Source organism: Alosa pseudoharengus, unplaced genomic scaffold, assembly GCF_046254945.1.
Source record: "Alosa pseudoharengus isolate Yale_2024_CS ecotype anadromous, Long Island Sound unplaced genomic scaffold, YU_APseudo_1.1 YU_APseudo_1.1_scf_14, whole genome shotgun sequence".
Classification (NCBI taxonomy): Eukaryota; Metazoa; Chordata; class Actinopteri; order Clupeiformes; family Clupeidae; genus Alosa; species Alosa pseudoharengus.
The window spans coordinates 37,747,831-37,769,176 of NW_027468609.1; the positions used below are offsets into that span (position 1 = coordinate 37,747,831).

At 39.8% G+C, this 21,346-nt stretch overlaps 1 protein-coding gene across 4 annotated transcripts in view; it reads left to right on the plus strand.

Annotated features, from left to right (window-relative positions):
- ermp1 (endoplasmic reticulum metallopeptidase 1) overlaps positions 1-21,346 on the plus strand; it is a 129,824-nt gene that overhangs the window by 56,543 nt on the left and 51,935 nt on the right. For all 4 annotated transcript variants that reach the window (XR_012986829.1, XM_076284892.1, XM_076284894.1 and 1 more), the window contains one exon: positions 4,560-4,780. Coding sequence is in view for 3 of the 4 variants with exons in the window: in XM_076284892.1 (XP_076141007.1) it covers positions 4,560-4,780 (221 nt within the window). In the remaining variant the exon portion in view is untranslated. The remainder of the gene's footprint in view (positions 1-4,559; positions 4,781-21,346) is intronic.

Sequence of the window (21,346 nt, forward strand, 5' to 3'; positions counted from 1 at the left end):
ATTAATACACAGGATTAGATGTTAAAATCCCTTGTGCCAAAATCCAAGGTAAAAACACATTCAGAAGCCCCTGCTCAAGTTTAACTTTAAAAAGCACACTACCCACAAATCCGCCAACAAATGGTCACAAGCACAATGCAAATGGCCTATCCAACAGCAGTAGCCTATATAGTATGCGGCATGTCATTGGGGTTATCAAGTGGGCACCCTCATTCACCGATGTTTCGTTAAGTTAGGCCCACGACACCTCATGAAGGCTTAACAGTGAAACCAGCGTCCTGGAGACACTCCCCTCCATGCTACCACCATATTACCACATTGAAATATCCAATACTCAAAATACTCTTAACCAGCCCAGGCATGGTCTAAGTTGGCTAGGTCGGTCCGTCCCGTTGATGTGGACTGAACCATAAACCATAAAGAACCTTAGCCAAGTACCATCACCCTAGGCACAGCCCATCACAAACACAAAACAAATTAGCCAGTTAGCTTAGCCCATTATCTTAGGCCCCATCCCAAACACAAAACAAATTAGCCAGCAGTTAGCAGTTAGCTTACGCCCCATGCTGCCCCATATTACCACAACAAGCATCCAAATACCCTTAACCAACCTAGGCATGGTTTAAGTTGGCTAGGTCGGTCCGTCCCGTTGATGTGGACTGAACCATAAACCATAAAGAACCTTAGCCAAGTACCATCAACCTAGGCACAGTCCATCACAAACACAAAACAAATGAGCCAGTTAGCTTACCTTAGCTTGCGCCCTAGGAAGGGTAACTTCTCCTTACCCACGACCAAAACAAATGAGCCAGTTAGCTTACCTTAGCTTGCGCCCCAGGAAGGGTAACTTCTCCTTACCCACAACCATTCGCTTGCGCGTTCTGCTGCTAAGGACATGTTACTAACCACCTGCCTTAGACTTCGACCACAAATGCCCAATTCAGACAGCAAGCCAATAGCAGATCTGGCCACAAACCCACGTGCACCGATTTCAATAGGCCTTAATCGTGCACTCCAACCTCGCTTAGCTGCCTCCTCTGCTATTTCAGTATATTTAGCTCTCTTCAGCTCATTGGCCACTTCCACTCTGTCTTCCCAAGGAACAGTGAGTTCAATGAAGTAAACTATCTTCTCTGAATCCGACCATAGAATTACGTCAGGACGTAGCTTAGTACTCACTATATGCGAAAAATCCAACCTTAAAGGGAAGGAAAATCTCATAAAGAAATAAATATTTTTAACTAAAACACGTTGCTCACAATTATTGGCACCCCTTAGCATTTTCCTATCTAATTTCAATTTATTTAAGTTAATCAGAGTGTCTGTGAACTTTCAGAAGTAGTTCATGACTTCACTAAGGTATGAAAATAAAGTGACACAGAGGATAAATCCTCTAGTCATTTTTCAACATCACAAAGACAAAAGAATACAATAAATTTAAATAAAAAGAAAGTGTGCTAAGATTTGTTAGATAGGGAATGTCTATATAAACTAGGTACTTTGTTGAAAATGCCTATATTTAAAACAGTTTTTTTACAGTTAAAACAATGATTAAATGGTTCTAATCTACTGGAAATGTGACAAACATGCTTGGACAAAGACCCAAGGTTATCTTGCCCCCACGTACAGTATGGAGGATGGTAAGATAGGCGAAAAATTCCATAAGAACCACTGTTGGAGAGTTACAGACAAAGGTGTCATCTTGGGGTCACCAAGTCCGCCAAAAAATCTTCAAAAGTGACCTAATTGCTAATAGCTTATTTAGAGGGCATGCTAGGTAGCAGCCTGTCCAGTCATTTAATTACCAAGGTAAACAGCAGGAGTTACTAAATGATACAGTGACTGTCTGGAAGTGCGGTCTATTGTCAGATGAAATGAAAATTGCGCTCTTTGGCTAGAAACACGTTAGGTGTGTTTGGCATATGTAGAAGAATGACTATACTGAAAAGAATCCAATACCTAATGAGAATTATGGTGGAGGCGCTGTGCTATTGTGGGGCTGTTTTTATTCCTAAAGGCCTTGGGAATCTAATTACATGGTTTCCTAAACAACAAGAAAAACCTGAACATTTCAAAGACACTAAAAGTTGAACCAATCAATGAACCAAAACAATCGTCCAGATCAAAACAAATATGGTTTACTGAACACAAAATCAAGCTTCGGCCATTGCCATCTCAGTCCCCTGATCAAAACTCCACAGAAAAATAGTGGGGTGAGTCAAAGAGGAGAATGCACAAGTGTGGACCTAAGAATCTGGACAATCTGAGGAGATTTTGTAAAGACAGACGGTCTTAAATCTCTTGCTTTGTATTCTCCAACTTTATGGGGTGTCATAGGTGAATATTACAAGCTGTTTTATTGGCAAAGGGAGGCTTAAGAAGGTATTATAAGCAGGGGTGCTAATAATTGTGAGCAACATGTTTTTGTTAAAAATATTCCAAATTTCTTAATGAGATTTTCCTTTTTCTCAAAATAAATTTGCTTCATGGTTGGATTTGTACCTATTTTGTTCATTGTGAGATTATAATAAAACACCAACAAATTATTTTTTATACCTGTTTTTAATCAACTTTAGCAGAGGTGCCAATAATTCTGGAGGGTACTGTATGTAGTAGGGGTGTAAAGATTAACCGATACGTATCGGTATCCGATTTTAACGTGTAAGATACGGCTACATCGATATGTGAAGCCCTGTATCGGAATAAAACTGAAATGAACCGGTCGTATCGATTTACTTGTTATGAATCGGTTCACAACCTATTCTGCTCGCTCACTCTCATTTACGTTCCAAGCAGCGCGTTCATCCCACGTCCGGTTTTGAAACTATACGTGGACGTGACGGAATTGTGGGTAATGCAGTTCGTTTTTGGCTACATTCATTGCCCAAAGTTGTCAAATGACCTCATTACCCATACATCTACTGCAACTTAAGCACGTGACAACTCGCACTCGGTCGTTTGTTTTACAGTTTTTACTCTTTTTCAAAATCTAGCGTGAAATTAAACACTAAACAGCAACGATAGTCTGTAGAGTATAGCCTTACGTTTGATGAAGGGATTTCCTTAATGTTAAATAATAATTTGGCCCTTGCTAAAACGATGCACAAATGATTAGCCAATTATTTTGTTCATATTCACTCAGACTTGTGGCATTATAAGTCTACCGTTGGAACAAAATAAACCCAGAGAGTTCATTGATATGTAGGCCTATTTTATTCTTGTAGGCTATATGAGAAAAGTCTTAAGAGTGTCTTAAGCACTGTTTTATTTTATTTCGGTATTGTCTTACCTCAACAAGGCTACAGCTCCATGAAAACAATCAGACATAACTCTATAAAATCTATAAAGTCTATAAAAAAAATATGTTGTATTTGGCTGCTGCTTTGACTGAAATGTAGACTATTCTTTTTTCATTTCAATACAGTATATGAAACAAACCTCAGTTTAGATAATCATATTCACACATTTTTTTTTGCCTAATTGACAACCATGACCATGATAACTGATAATATAAAATGAATGTGCACCTTGAGCAAATGATAAAAAATCTTTCAGAATGCTTTCCATTCTTGAACTGCATCGAATTGCATCGAATCGGATCGCATCGAATCGTACTGAATCGTTTTTTATAAACATGTATCTTTTCTTGTATCGAATCGTGCCCATGTATCTCGATGCGAATCGTATCGTCTTTTACATGAGAGATTCACACCCCTAGTATTTAGGCAATATTTATAGCACATAAACGTTCAAATTGTTCAGTTTGTTGTACTACTTTCTTTGGTTACTGACAGTGGTAACGGTGGGTGTTTAGCTTGGTTATACTTGATTCCATTGTTGCAAAGCCTGCTTCCTAGTTCAACCATTGTTAACAATTTCTTGTCTCCGGGGAATAATATCACTGTATTTATTGGATATTAAGTGTCACACTTCCATGTCACACTTACTTTGGTCTAATTCAAATAGCTGGGACCTGACCATACACACATACAGTATACGCACACACAAACACACACACACACACACACACACACACACACACACACACCTACATACACATTATCACTCTATTGCTGGGAATTATGGCTGTATTAATTTATTTTAGGTTTTATATAATAGCTTTGCAAATTTATTGCAAAAAGACGTTTCGCCCCTGACCTCACCCACCCCATCCCCGTCATACATATTAGAGTGATATTAGTGTATCATTACATATCGGCTGCAGTTATTACATTATTAAAGGATTCTTTAAAAACCCAGCATACATTATTGGCAAAAAGTTATTACCTGGTTGGCAAGTTATTACATTATCTGCTTTATTACATACAAATGAGCAGTTATTAGCAGTTATTGCATTATTGGCTGCTACAAGGCTGTTAATAAGATTTTGGAACTGAACAGAAATAAAAACTGTGGATACACTTTCTTATTCTGAATGTTAATTTTGTTATAAATGAGAGGCTTTTTAGTTGAGGGATAGGCAGGTGTATTGCCATCAATAACAGAATCAATATCTCTATGTATGACAATTGTATACATTAACCATGTGTTGTGTGTAGGGGGGCGATATATCCGGGAGCTGGTGTATGCAGTCGGTGTGGCGCTGCTCAGCTGGCTGGTGACACTTCTGTCAGTGCTAATTGTGGCACTGCTAGTGACTCTGTTGGGCCGCTCAATGTTCTGGTACAACCACTTCTATGCTTCCATCTGCCTGTATGGGGCAGCATCTACTGGCAAAATGATCCTTATTCACACTCTGGCCAAAAATCTCTATTACGGGGTAAGTGCACTGGCACACATTTATGTGCATGTATGCAATCACTGACTTAACTAACTGTAGATACATGTACAATCAGCACACCCAAAAGGCTTTTCATGGTAATTGATTCTACTGTTTTTAACCCACACAGTATACTCTGCAGACTGAATGCTAAAATGTGAAAGTTTGGCAGGATCACATTTGAGAATAGGATTATTTAATGTGTCCAATGTTTTATTGAGCCAGTAAGAATAATGACTATTACAGTAATTATGACCGCCGCGCAACAAAGCGGCGGTCATATAGGTTTAGTCAGATTTTTTCTTTTTTTTTTCTTTTTCGCATGTCCAAATTTCCGTCAAGGATTCCCGGGACACTGTAAGACCGGGATACACGAAACTTGGTGGGCATGTAATCCCACATGGATAGCATGGAACCTTAGTTAAAAATTAAAAAGCAAAACATTAGGTGTTTTCATCACAATATCTCTGGCTGACATGGTCAAAACTGCACGAAATTGAAAGTGTCGGATCATTATGACACCCTCCGAATGCATGCCAAGTTTCGTGGACTTTCGTTCATGGGGGGCCTTACAATAAAATAATTTATGTGTACATTTAGTGACCGTACACCAACAAGGATTCCCGGGACACTGAAAGACCGGGGTACCATAAAAACTGGGTGGGCATGTAACCCCACATGGATAGCATGGAACCATCGCTTTTCGTTTTGATCTGTAGCCCCCCCGCTGGACTGGACCCCCCGAAAGGAGGGTAGGGCAGACACAGTTTTCTGTGAATATCTTGAGAACCGTAGGGCCTAGGATGACCAATTTTTTGCGTATGTTTGCCTCCAGGGGTCATGTAAACCCATTCCATATGCACACATGTGCATAAACAGATACACACGCACATACATACATTAACAGTAATCCTACGTATGACACATACTCACACAGTAGACATATATACGCATGCATGCACATGCACACACACAGGCACATAAACAGGCAAACACACACATGCACGCACACACACACACCCACACACACATAAACATAAACATGTACACGCACACGCACACATGCACACAATTCAAGAATTTATCAGAATTATGAACAGGCAAGATGGGGGTGGGGTTGTATAAAATGTATATTACATGTGAAATCTATGAACTAATCATGTTTTGGTACTTGTTGTCTAGCAGATACCAGTGAGAATTGAGTGTGTATAATGCAATTCAGTGAGACAGTTAGAATCATTTATGCCTATCAGCGTGATTATTTTTGTGGAAAACATGTGCTGGACTGGGTGGCGGTCATATTTTGTACCGCTCTGCGGTACATCTAGTTTTCTTTGTATTAATCACATTGTGTATAAACCGCCGGACAGCATTTTATGCAAATCAAAACCATATTAATACCATATTAACTGCCCCTGTGTATTAACCTCGTAGCTGAAGAAATTTTGCATTATCAATGTATAAACTTCGGCTAATAGTTGGGAGATGACGGTAAAATATTATGTATTGCTCTGCACATAGCCACATACACACGCTTCCATTTTCACAGCCCCATGGTTTATTGTTTTAAAGACCAATGACCAGTGTTGGGAAGGATACTTTCAAAACGTATTCCGATACAGAATACATGCCCAAAAATGTAATTTGTAACGTATTCCGTTACATTACTCAATCTGAGTAACGTATTCTGGACACTTGGATTACTAGTGGTGTAAGTTTTGGAGTGCACCAGTGAAACATCAACATAGGACAAGGGTCCTAACCATAGCCTCCACATTTGGCGAGTTTGGAGTGACACACAAATGAGAAGGGCATTACTTACACTTGAGCATCATTGAACTTTCTCACCCAATTAAAGCTTACTATGTATTGCTATTGTATGAGCGCCAATGCAGTCACTTTAGACCAACCTTCTTAGGGTTGTTTTAGGACATGTTTGAGCATGTCTGTTGGCAGCCACTCTGAGTACCGTAAAACTTCAAATAATCGCCGAGTCCCTAAGAGACGCCTGTCTCTTTTAAACGCCTGGCATGGCTACAGGTTTGGGTTAAAGGCCGGTCTCCAGTAGAGGCCTGGTCTGTTTTTTAGTTTCGGGTTGTATTTAATGTTCTAAAACCCGTCAGATCGTCTGTTTATAGATTCGCAATGACACGAAACCGTTACAGAAAGGAGGTTACAGCAGTGTGAATTAGATGTTGCACGTCGTTGCAAGCCGTTGCAAAGCATTCACATGTCTGGTCACAGTTGCAAGGTTTTAGAATGTTGCATCAAGTTGCTGCTCATCTCGTTGCGAATCTTGGGTGTGATTTGGGCTTATGGCGCAGACTGCGCACGTTATGATTAGATGGCATTAAAAGACTGAGGTGGGGAAAAGCTAGAGTTCCAAATTGTATAACTTTTTTTCCAATATGAACTATGCCTATACTGCCCTACAAAGCCAAAAGGCAGTAACTGCATTTTTGGTCAAAAATTAGTTAATGTCATTTTTGGGATATTAAAGACTTCCTTTATCATGTGGATAAATATCTATACTCAATTTGACTGTTTTTTTTAAAAAAAATAGAGGGTTGTGTTCACTGTAACTCCCAAAACCATACAAGCAACCATGGCAGAGAGCCACAACTGCAGTTACTGTTCTTTGGCTTTGTTCTTCGACGTGCAAGTGCAGTTACCATACTCTGCCTTTGGTAGCAAATATTGATTATATGTCAGTTACTGCCTTTTGCCTTTGCACGACTCCTTATTTTTAGTACATAATACAAAGGCAGAGTACAGTATCTGACAAATAAGGGTCAAAGGTCAACTTTGAGCACAAGTTTTTTTATATACACACATTTCCTCATCAGGGCAACAATTCACCAGATTTCATTGCTCTACCTATAATACATTTGTGTAGACAAAACAAAAAACTTTAAAGTCATTTTTCTCAGTTTGACACTCTGGTCAGTTACTGCCTTTTGCCTTTGTAGGGCAGTATATGTCCGACTTCGTCATCGTTCAATTCATCCCTTGTGTTAATTTGTGGATAGGCCGATGGTAAGCTTGTTTTTATGCTGGCAACAAAACCAGGACGGTTCACGAACGTTATTCTTTATTCTAAATGCCATGGCGATAAAGAGAAAAAAGTCAGAAAAGGAATTTACCTTAGACTAGGCTATATCAGAGCCCGTCTACGGACATTCTCTGGCTATATAACCTGCTGAAATAGGTAAATGATGTAAAGTCAAGTGCGCTTCTATGGGACTGGTGTGTGCGCGCACAGTTTTTATTGATGAGTCGGAGTGGCAAGTGCTGCGCATAGTTGCAGTGGAATGTGGCTGCCCAGGGCATTATAAAACTTCTCACTCTTAGACCTACTCATACGGCGTGAAATGGCGTATTTAGCTGTCTAAATTCGAATCATATGCTGGGGGAGAAATCGTCGGACATCCATGATTATTTTGTTATTCAGCACCCCTGGTCAAAAATATATTCCCGCGCGCCTGGAAGTAGGCTATGATTTGAATGTAGACTGTTGTCAAATTTGGCAAATACAAAACGGGAGAAACAATATGGTTCATGCTCTCTCATGCTGTTTCATTCGTGCCGAAAAGGAGGGAGAATGAAACATTAAGTTCCACTTTTGCATAAATAATTCCTGAACGGTTTTGGTCAGGGCTGATAATGCAACTGTATTTGACAAAGGACCGATATAGGCTATTTGCTAGTGACAAAATATGATCTTTCAGTGTGATACGATCTCTTTGTAGATTACAGTTAATTAAAACGTGTTTCATCTGTTCTGGCTATCCCCGCTATTTGGATCTTACTGTATCTTACTCAATGAACAACATCTCAACGCTAAATGAATGATGATCCGTAATTGTCATCAGATAGCCTTGTCATATAGGTAGACATTCAGTGTGTTTGAAATAATTAATTCGATAATATTTTCCATCTTTGCAGAGGAAAAGTTTTGTGTAAAAGGAATTAAAGGCCTGTCTCATAGACGCCTGTCTCTAATACTAGCCGGTGCAGTTTGGCGATTTGGGAAAATAAAAGCCCGGGCTATTATTTGGAGTTTTACGGTAGTCAAAGGCGATTCAAAACGAGTCAGAAAAGTCGAGACAGGACCAATCATCAAAATTTCGGTGTCCACCACTCTAGTTCATCCAAAACAAACCAGAAAACGGACTCAAAGTGCTAAATACCGGAATTTTCCTTTAACAACCACAAAGCATAGTTCACAGTTCAGAAATGGTCAAAAATGTGTGTACATTTCAGCACTCCAAGACATTCTGCAGAAGTAGTCACCTGTGCTATTCAGCTAGTTAATCTAAAATAAGATCTTGGTCATTGTAATGACCATCTAGCTCAGTGTTTCCCAAAGTCTGGGTCGCGACCCACGGGTGGGTCGCAGGAGATTTTATTTGGGTCGCCAGCACAATTTATGTTGTGTTATAGGCCTAACTGATACCATTTGTCATTTGATACCAGGAAAGCTAACAGTTTTCTATTAGGATGTAGATTGTTAACTACCACAGTCACGGTTTTGTCATAAAAGCTCATGAAACTGGCGCATGAAACTGGGGGACGAACGCATCGCAGAGGGGATGCCAGCATGGATATCTACCTCTCAAAATGAAACCGTTCTGTGGGGCGCCTGCCATGTACATCGCAGTTGCAAACGGCAAGGGACATGAATCCGCCTATTTGCACGAACATTAATAGATACCAGCTCCTCAACTTTACCGATTCAAATCTAGTGACCGCGCTGTCAACTAAAGCAGACATCCATAGACCGGACATAAGGCCATTCAATTTGCATACAGTTTCGATTGCAGATGCAATCTTTAAAGTTAATAGCAACCTCCTCACATTCTTATTTCTGATTTAAAATGCACAACAGTGCATTATAGTCTATAATTTAAATGGGCATTTTAAAATTCCTCTCGTTTTCTACCTCGCTAACTCCAAAGTAAAGGCGCATTCTTCCGGCTATTGCGCAAACGCCTCTTGTTCTGATATAACGACTATACAATATAATATAACACAACAATACAATCTGATCTAGCTTATACGCTCTATCAGGGATACCCATATTTGGGAACGTATGATGTGATAATATTTGCATATGGCTTATATATATATATATATATATATATATCAGGCTTTATATCAAGAAAAATGTATTTGTGTCTCATTATTTAACCCTAACCATAGTAATCACAAAAATATAAAGTTACATTAACAGTAAACAATTTAAAAAGTTGGTGAGACTACATTAAGGAAAATAGTAATAATAAATTAAATTCAATCAATAAAAATAGTAAAAATAGTCAATGATCTCAGACTGGCTACTGACTCAAACAAAGTCTCAATCCTTATTCTTCTGGATTTGAGTGCGCCATTTGACACCATTGATCATAGCATCCTAATTCTCCGCCTTGCGAAGTGGGTGGGTCTCTCTGATAATGCTCGAAACTGGTTTCAAACCTACATTACTGGCAGAGATTTTTATATCAGTCTAGGAGATCATGTATCTGAAAAACATGACTTGCCTTTTGGTGTGGCCCAGGGGAGCTGCCTTGGTCCCCTGCTATTTTCCCTATATATGCTTCGTTGGGAAACGTCATATGACAAAACAGAGGTACTTTTGGTTGGACCAAAACTAGAGCGAGATATTGTTCTTAGTAATCTGGGGAACTTGGCGCACCAGGTCAAACCAAAAGTAACAAGCCTCGGTGTCATCTTAGATGCAGAGTTAAGTTTTAAGCCCCATATCAGTAAAGTTACTCAGACAGCCTATTTCCACTTGAGAAACATTGCCAAAGTGCGGCCCTTTTTAACTCAACAAGATGCAGAAAAACTAATTCACGCCTTTATCACTAGCAGGTTAGACTACTGCAATGCACTTTTCACTGGTCTTCCCAAAAAACATCTAAAGAAATTGGCACTCATACAGAACTCTGCGGCTAGACTTTTAACTAAGACCAAGAAGAGAGAACACATCACCCCTGTGTTGGCTGAACTGCACTGGCTCCCTATTTCCTATAGAATTGATTTTAAGGTTATGTTAATTACTTACAAAGCTCTGAATGGCATAGCACCTTCATATATCTCTGAGCTTTTAATATCTTATCAACCACAAAGGAAACTTAGATCATCCAATTCTAATCTTTTAATCGTACCCAAAGTGCTCCACAAACAAAGTGGAGAAGCTGCTTTTATCCATTATGCCCCCAAACTTTGGAACACCCTGCCTCTGTACATCAAGCAAGCGAGTTCAGTAAATATTTTTTAAAAAGATCTGAAAACTACGGAGCCCTCCGGGTGACATGGGGAAAAAAACATGGGTTAGAAAAAAAAAAAAAAAGTTGTGGGGGAAAAAAAAACATGAAGAAGAAAAAAAAAAAACAATGCACTTTTGCGGGATCTCATTGCGGGATCTCGCTAAGTTTTGCGAGATCTCGCAAAAACTTTTGCGAGATCTCGCAAAACTTTTTTTTCTACTTTTGGAACTTGCTGGGCTTCCTACTTGACCCCAATAGGCCCACAAATCACTACCGCCAGATGGCAATCGTATCATGATACTCTGATTGCTCTATCACTGTTGCGTGTTGTGGGTTTTCTGGACACATTACATAGGCCTATGACAAGGGAGGGAGAGGGAGACACCTGCGTGCAGACACGCACACACAGCAGGCTACAATAAATTGCCTAACAGACAGCAGCCTAATTTCGAGGTATCACCAGGGTGCGATTTGTAGGGGGGGATGGTGAGGATTTCCCCAACTCTGGTTTTCCTATCCCTACCTCTGCTAAATAATTTTTATCTCCGGTGGGGACAAGGATTAAACCCCTTGATAGCGATGAATGCAACTTAACTGCTAGCCTACTTAAACTCTTGAAATCTAGCGATCTTCAGTGTCAATACATCAGAGTAGGCTATTCAGTAGCCTTCTGGCAGACGGCGCATATTTCTGAATGTCATCGAACACAAAAACATTGTAACATTTTCAGTCCCTCTCAACATTTTAGTGCGGGAACTTCCGCAGGGAAAACAGCGCTGAACCAAACATGAAACGCACTCAGAGCAGCATATCGTCTTACTTTAAACACCTAGTAGTTTGCGGAGGACGAACGAAAATAATCGTTTATCGTTTGATAAATCAGCCAGTAGGCTAGGCCTAGTAGACAAATAACTTACAGAAATAATCTGTACAGCAAAAACAAATGTTGGTGGCGGGTATTTAAACTATCTAGCGGGTGTTTTAACAGCTGCAAGAAATAGAAGCTTATGGCCCATATGTTCTGGTTCGTAAATTATTTTCATAAAACTTCAAGTTGCCCTATAACTTCTCTCCAAACTCTTCACTGCACTGTAGCCAATTAACTGACAGTATGATAGTAAGCTATTTATTTTCTGTAGGCTTCAATAAACACATTTATTTTTTTAACTTTTACAATATTACGCACTTGGCTACTGAACGCAAATCTGCAGGAGAGAGAATGCACGCAGCCTACGCAGCGTGTAGCGCAATGTGTAGGCTATTTGTATACCAACTAACACTGTTAGCCAATTCACTAACTCAAGACTTCAGTGTCATCATATACAACATTTTACATAACAAATACAGAAAGGATGGAGGCAGCAAAGGTAGAGGAGTCATTTCAGATGGGTCAAGAACAAGGTGAATTTGTATGTTTCTCAAAACGTAGTTCAACCCTGCATTAGAGGAGCTGAGCACACTCGCTGTTTAAAGTCATACACAACGGTAAACTAAAACTAAGCTAAAGGTAAATGTTACAAAGTTGGCAAAATTAATATAGGCTATTATTAGCTATGAAATTACTAGGCTATGAATCGTTCGTTCATTTTTTTTTTTGGGGGGGGGGGGTTACAAACATATTCAAAATCCCCCCCCCCCCTCTGTTTTTTACACAAATCGCACCCTGGGTATCACTAATACCTATTAAATAAATGTAAAGGACACAGAACTGTAAGCTCAAATTCAAAAATATTTGAAGTCTACCCAAACATATGCAAAGGAAATATATATAAATTGTGTTGCATATAGCCAGCTTAATTAATGTCAATTTAAAGATTATGATTAGCAGTTTCTATGCATTTTTCCATTGATAGTTACAGGAAGCCACGTTGTTGTTTAAACTATTGTTGCTTCTAGCCCACGTTACCTCCAGTTTCACTTGCTGCAGGGACGCACACATTGCATGATCGATCATAAGCGTTCTATCTCCGATGTTGAACTCAAATGTGTCTTGACGCCGCCGTTTGTAAGATCAGATTAAATAAAACGTTCTAAATGGAACGCAATGTAATTAAGCTGTTCCTTTCCAAGCGTCTTGGAGACGTAATGTATGTGTGCTGACTGGGCTATGTCTATATAGTTGATGACACCAAATGAATAAGTATTGTAATTATGTTATTGGTAGTCGGAGGAGAAGTTACACACACACACACACACACACAACTCGGGATTTACTTTTCACAGTTTATTCACAAGAATTAATTAATACACCACTACCTCCCTCATACAACCCACTTAAACTAGCCCTCTCTATGGCCGAGTTAAACTAGGGAAGGGACTGGTCATTAACCCCGGCCGGGGGCTAAACTCAAAGCGCGCACACACACACACGCGCGCGCACACACACACACAGTAGGCCACACTAGACTGCAATAACAAGGCAATGACTGAGCTAGATCACAGGGTCCTATGACCGGCTTTGAGAAAGTACTGGTTTAGTCCGTACAGCAGCTCCAGCCTGGAGCATTATGAGACTGACCGTAAGTGTCCAGAGATAATTCAGAGTCCGCAAGTAGCCTAATCCACAGAGTTCGCAAGTATCCACAGTGTTTGCAAGTAATCCACAATGTTCACAAGTAATCCACAACGTTCGCAAGTAATCCACAACGTCTGGCGTGCTGCGGAATGCCCCCCGTCCAGCCGAACTAATCAACACGCCGAGAGTCCTGTCGTGTCCAAATTCAGCCTCTCTTTATCTCCCCTTTACCAGCAACAATCACACGCCCCTAAGCCACAGGTGTCCCACCTCACCTGCAGCCTACTGCAATTAATCCACAAGGTGGGGGCGTAGCCGTCGTGGCCAATAAACGCCATTCACTACAGTATGCTGCAAATGAGCAGATGTGTGAAGCACCGGGCATAACTTAATTTCGCGGCTACGTGGAGCAGTAGTAGGTTCATTGTTGAGGAGGCCCATAGTTTGAGAAAAGCTGCAGATCATAGGCAGAGAAAGCATAATGCTCTGATAACAGTAGCCAAAGGTTTTCCTGCAGAAACAGGTGCCTTGGTGCACGCACCCCGCTTTCACTTTGACTCCCTGCATTGTGGCAAAAACTGTCAGTCAGACAGTGAATTTTGGTTTACTAAATTAGCATAATGCGGTAACAATTATCATTTCAAATCTATCTGAAATCTGCTCACTGCAGACGTTACAATGCAGACCCAAGCAGCAGCCTTGAAAGACGTACACTTTGAATTTGATCAGAGCGGCTCTGGTTCATCACCTAACTTGGTGTGATTGGCTGGATGACCGTTCAATCAAATCAACAGACCTATTTGTGTCTCTGTGTGTTCGTTATAGATACGGTTCCAACTCTTTACGGGAGCGTTTATTTCCATATTTTACTTTCAATTTAATCTGACAAAAAGTGTGGGGGATATAATCGTGTTCCAGCAAAACTGTGTACATCAGGGATTCCCAAACTGTGGTACGCGTACCCCCGGTGGTACGCGAGCTGCTTCTAGGGGGTACGCGAGATACAAAGGGCTATGGCGGACAGGTGTAAAATGAAAATTTGAAATCTTTTGTAATTAATTCATGAATAAATACATAATTTCGAATCAGGTCATAATGATATGGAAACATGAAATTAAAGGATATCATTTATAAACTCTGTATGTGTTCATCAAAAAAAGGGCAGCTTATTAAACATGATGCCTGGAATAGCTAATAGAATGCGTTACTTTTGAATGCGTTGGATGGTCTGTGGGGGGAAAGTTTCGCGGATATAACAGGTTTTTGAAAACAACAAAAACAGAAAGGAGGGAAGGAGCAAAGCTAGGAGTTATTTCAGATGGGCAAGAAAGGTAACATTAAGCTAGGCTTTACATTTAACAAACTAAAGGTAGCCTAAGTTTAGCCTTTCTAGGCTGTATAGCAATGTTGTCCAAACGAATACATCCTTGTCAGGCGTTGTTGTAGGCCTATTATGGTAAGATATTGTATGTGGATGTAGTTAGGCTACTATGCAGGCTACTTTTCATAACTTTTTAACTGACCAAATGCACGCACCTAAAACCCGGAAACGGACAAATATTGTCAAGGGGGGGGGGGGGGGGGGGTATAGAATGCGTTACGTTGTTATGTGTTTATGTGTCGGATGGTGGGGGTACGCGAGGCGAGTCGGAATGTAGGCGGTGGTACGCGGGGGAAAAAGTTTGGGAACCGCTGGTGTACATTATAACACCCACATCCCCCACGCTTGCTACGCGCCTGCGTGTGTGCGTGTCTGCACGCAGGTGTCTCCCTCTCCCTCCCGTGTCATAGGCCTATGTAATGTGTCCAGAAAACCCACAACATGCAACAGTGATAAAGCAATCATAGTATCATGATATGATTGCCATCTGGCGGTAGTGGTTTGTGGGCCTATTGGGGTCAAGTAGGAAGCCCAGCAAGTTCCAAAAGTAGAAAAAAAAATTTTGCGAGATCTGACAAAAAGTTTTGCGAGATCTCGCAAAACTTTTTGCGAGATCTCGCAAAACTTTGCAATGAGATCCCGCAAAAGTGCATCGTTTTTTTTTTCTTCCTCATGTTTTTTTTCCCCACTACTTTTTTTTTTTTTTTTTCTAACCCATGTTTTTTTTTCCCATGTCACCCGGAGGGCTCCGTAGAAAACATACCTGTACAGGAAGGCTTTTAGTTAACTCATCTTATCCTGTAGACTACTTTTTCAGATTATTCTACATCTGCTGCTATTGGAGGGCGCAGCCAGCCAGAAGCAGATGGGCTCCCCCTATTAAGTCAGGTTCTGCTCAAGGTTTCTTCCTGGAATATGGGAGTTTGTCCTTGCCACAGTTTCCATATGGCGTGCTTGTGGGGGGTAAAGGGTTAAGGCTGCCAGTCTTATGACATGTTATTTTCTATATATTTTTCTATATCTATCATAAACGTCCCCAGCAATGAAGAAAAGTGATTGATAATGACTGACTGACTATTATTGTGTTACATGCTTCAAATGTAAAGCACTTTGAGCTGCATTCTGTGTATGAAAGGTGCTATACAAATAAAGATTATTATTATTATTATTATTATTATTATTATTATTAATAGGCTAATGTAAGTAAATAATAAATACTGTACTATACAAACCATAACCAAAAGAAATGCTTAATAAACTAAGTGCATGTTGAACAGATATGCCTTTAGACCCCTCTTGAAAGACTCAAAACTATGACCGGAACGGAGAGCACTAGGCAACTCATTCCACCAACAGGGAACCACTGATGAAAATAGTCTTGAATTTGACCTAGCGTTTATGGCTGTCAACACAACAGAGGGTCATCAGAAGACCGCAGTGGGCGGTTGGGGATATATATCTTGATTACTGAATTAAGATAGCAGGGAGCAGATCCAGTCCTATAGGCCAAAGTGAGAGATTTATATTTAATTCTGGCCTCTAAAGGGAGCCAGTGGAGAGTTACTAGGAGAGGAGTTACGTGTGTCCTCTTTGGCTGATTGAAGACCAGGTTTTTCTACATATTTTTTCATTAATGTCACTAGGAAGCATGCAAATAGAAATATATTCATATCTGTGTAAGTGGGATTGGTTGGAATCTGACAATATAACAACCATGATAGTGGGATACTCTATGGCTGAGCAATTACAAAAATGCATACTGAAATAGATTACATTAGAATACAATTCGGCCCAAAGTTGGAGACTATGTAGAAATGTATTGCAACTTCAACCGCTTATTGCACAGAAGAATGCTTTATATCCTCGTATTCGGTAAGTTTTGCTGTTTATTGTGATATGGGGTTTACCATATGTTGAGTGAAGGGTTAGTGAGGTATTTCACCGAGAGTAATGGGTGTGCAGAACTGTGTACAAAATGCAAATATGATTTCTCGCAAACCATTTATCACAGCAACTTGGCACTAATATAATTAGAAAGCTTAGATTCCGCTCGTTCACATGATGTGTAATATCTGTGTAAGATTTCGTTTCGTTGAACCTCATCTGTCAGGTATTTGACACTTCAGCGTGAGAAATACTCAAATACTCAAAGCATTCATACCTGAAGCCGGGGTATTGCGGGCCTGGGATGGCTTGTGAAGTAGCATCGCAAATGTGAGATATTTCTAAAATTTGTTGTGCATAATAATTTGGAACAGTGCATTTTGAGTTTTTTTATTTTTGAAAAAAATACTGTTGTCATTGGGAGTTTTGTTCAATAAAATTTGAATTATACTCTAACGGTTGATGACTTGAAAATTATACTGACTGTCATTTGCCTCAACTATTTAGGAAAATCTGAGAAAAATGTAATTTGCATAATAATTTGGTACACATTTAGGTAACATGACTTATGAATGTTTTTAAAAATGGAGACATAGTGTTTTGGAACCAAACTCTTCATATGAAAGCCCTTTTCCAGGACTTGGGAAAAAAGTTATGAGATATTAAGTCATAATTATGAGATTCTTAACCCAGAAAGTAAACCCAGGAGCTCCATTAAAGCTCATGTTGTGTTGCTGTGTTCTGCTCAGCTTAGGTTCCTAGCAAGCTATGGGTGTACTGTATTAGTTGAAGTCATAAATTGGTTACCATTTGTATCAGACTGCAATAGTTTATTTCAGCAATATGTCTCTATAGGTGTAATCAATGTGCACACTCTTTCGCTTTCTTTCGGGATACCATCCCTACAGACAGAGTGCGAATTACCCCACCATAATTGGGGGGTACTGCTCCTTCACTTCTTCTATGACCATCATGGTCCATATCAGATATCAATCCCCATCGTGATCGATCGCCAAGTGCAACATGTGTTGTGCAACACACATACAAGGTGTAAACATGCGACAAACTGATAATCAGTTGGCTACAGAATATGTCATTGTTATTATATCCAAAAGAGAACTGTTTTGATCAACTCTCAAAAGTTAGAAGTTAAGTGGACTGAAATACCATTCTAATTACTAGTAAAAGTACTACCTTTACAAGAAGCCTATTGCTTATTTCGTATTTTCGACATATTGATTTGGTTTATTTTTAGATTTCATAAGACCTGGAGGTAAGATCCAACCCTCTAATATAGCCTAGCCTACTGTATAAACAGAAACCAAATTTCCATTATAGTCTATGGTAGTCAGTGTCAAATCAACACAATTGCCTAGAGATATGTGAAACCTAAGCAATCTTTAATGTGATTAAGGAGCATATAGCCTTATATGAAAAAACATACTACCACATAAGAACTAGGCTACAGAGCAGTAACCTACAAGAATCCGATAACCAGAATGTAAAAACAATAGGCCTACTAACCAATTAAAAACAAATCCAAATACTAGCATGTACTATTTAGCCTAGGCTACTTGGCTATTTATGTTTCCACAGGTTTCACTTATGTTATGTAGGCTTAGCTACATCAGACCCTCTTGTGCATAATAAAAACAACACAGGATCTGTGCCAAACTAATTTCAAAAGGGCACAATCATTTATTCAAGATAAAATGAGAATCAATTGACACCTAGGCTATGGACTGGAGTTCATCATCTACAATCGATTTTACCTCACCACAATGTAAAATAATAAATGATTTAAATAGAGAATTATCTTGCTAACTAACTTTGGTAACTAACCAAGGTCCACTTTACTAGCCTCAGTGGGTAAGTAAGTAGCAGGTATAGTAGCCGGTAATTAAATGTATGAAGACATGACATGAGCTATGAAAGAACAAAACACGTTAATACATGAAGGTTGTAAAATAGCACATTTTCAACAAGCTAGACGTCTACTAGCAACTTACATTTACCCATGCACGTCAGCAGCAAACCGAATTTAGGCTACTGGAGGAATCTAGCGTTTTGTCATTCAACGTCGTTGACACTTGCTTGAGAAGTTGAAGTCGTTCTCTATCTCTTTTAGCACCACGGTGGTTAAAAATGGTACGGTCCATAATAGGGGTGTCTGAAATTGCTTTACATTAAACTTTTCCTAGTGAAAATAGGAGTTGACTTGTATTGTAGCCAACTGTAATGATATTTTTTCACAATATGAGAAAAAATATCTGACCCCCCAAAAACTGATATTTCTGTCTCTTTGGGGGGTACTGGGTCTTCATTGGGGGGCATAGTACCCCCCAGTACCCCCTGTAATTCGAACTATGCCTACAGACTAGAGGCCTCTTCCTCCAGCCTTTCCCTGCTGGTCACTTGCTCGTTATAAATGTGTAGAGCCTATCAGACATTATTTGGTCTATCTTACATGATTTTACATGACAAATATGTTGTATCCATGAAATTCAGAATAAATATTCTGAATAAATAAAGATATATAAATATATCTTTTATATAAATAAAGCTTAATAGCCCAGGAGTGCTAATTAGGCTACACATTCAGAAAATGAGCAGGTAGCTAATAATTTATCTAGTTCATGGCACCTTGCATGACACTTTACCTCCCAGCTCTTTTTCTGTCTTTTTAGCGCTCCTTTTTTCCCCGGGAATGGATACTTTGCATCTCTAAAGCAGCTGTACATGTCAATACTCTAATTGGTGCTTTTACTTGTCACACGCACACCAGCCATGTTGCTACATATATAGAATAATGTAACACTGGCCCGCATTTCCTGACACCAGTCTGCACCTGAATGTGTGTGCCTCCAAAGGAAGTATGGTGGTAGTGTGGTGCCACCTAGTGAGTCACAGTGTAAAATGTCACACCCAACAGGAAGTGAGTAAGTATATCCAATTTATAAAATTTGACACTGACACTCCACACCACATGTGAGTGCATTTTTGATTTCCGAAATGGCACGGGTCGCAGAGCCACACATGATCGGGCCGGTCATTGCCGCTTGGGGTTATATTTAGGGCCCGAGCACCAATGGTGCAGGGCCGGGACACCACCAACGTGCAAAGCCCTATTGTTTTTGTAAGGATTCTTCTTCTTCTTCCTTTCTTTTGGGACCATACTTTGCCTTGTTTGAGGTGGTTCCCATGGTCGAAAACTCATGAAATTTGGTACACACGTCAGTCGTTGCACCCACTACTCGGGGTCAAAGGCTTGGCCCCAGGCGTGGCCCAAGAACTCGCTAGCACCCCCTTATGTGATTCATTCCGTGGTTGGCATAAGCTCAGTGGTAAAATGTAACGAAGTACAAATACTTTGTTACTGTACTTAACCCTCTAACCGCCCATGTCGCAATATTGCGACAAGCATCATTACTGAATAAAACAGACGATAGACGCGAGTACAGTGTAAAATCTCATTTGTACTCTTGACCACTAGTTGGCAGACACCCAGAGCTTCGATTCAAGCTCAACCTTTTTTTTTCAAAGTTTTCCGGAAGCATGCGAAAACACGCGAGAAACACACGAAGAAGACGTGCATTTCCTCCATAACGCGGAAGCGATGCGGGCCATAGTTTTGCACAAATTGAAGCAGAAATACACCAAATGTTGAAAAAAAAATTCACGTGTGATGAAGTCTTGGATCTGTTATTCACCTATTCTGATTCTGAAGGACAATATCTGCCTTTTGGAGAATATGATCGATCGTCTTTTGACTGATAGTCACGGTGCGTCTGTGAATGGAGGTACGTCTTTGCGACAGTATCCACTAAGCATACCATGCTTATTTCGACCGATTTCGACCCTCTGCCCAACATAGCTGGAGGTGGCAGTGGCAATAGTGATGATAGTGTCCGTAATGGACGTGGTATAGACAGCAGGGGTTGTAAAAATAGGGCTCTGAAGAACTACAAAGTCACCCGCGATATGGAACTGATTTGACCAGGCTACTTTATTGTATAGTAGCATAGGGTTTGTGATTATAGTAATAGTTTACTATTGTTGGTTTACATGTGACTGTATTCCTGTTCATTTGTTATGTCGGTGAAATGACAAAAAAAGAAAGAAAAACTGCTCAAATATGTTCAACATCTAGTATTTACTAAAATGTGCATAATTCACGGTGGTTACCATCCAGTGAAGTCATAATATGCAAATTAGATTAGTAAATTTACCCCCTTCATAAACTTCTGTTCATACTAAATGATTTTCACATTTACAGTAGGACTTTATCTCTGACCACTTGCAAGCCATGGCCTTTTGAAATTTTTATGTACAAATCCAATTTATTCTTTTTAAACCCTGGCGGCTAAAGGGTTAAGTACATTTTCCACGTATTTGTACTTTACTAAGTAGAAATCTATAGTGCATACTTTTGACTTTTACTTCATTACATTTTTCAGCAAATATCTGTACTATTACTACACTACATTTCTATAACACCATCGTTCCTTTATGTT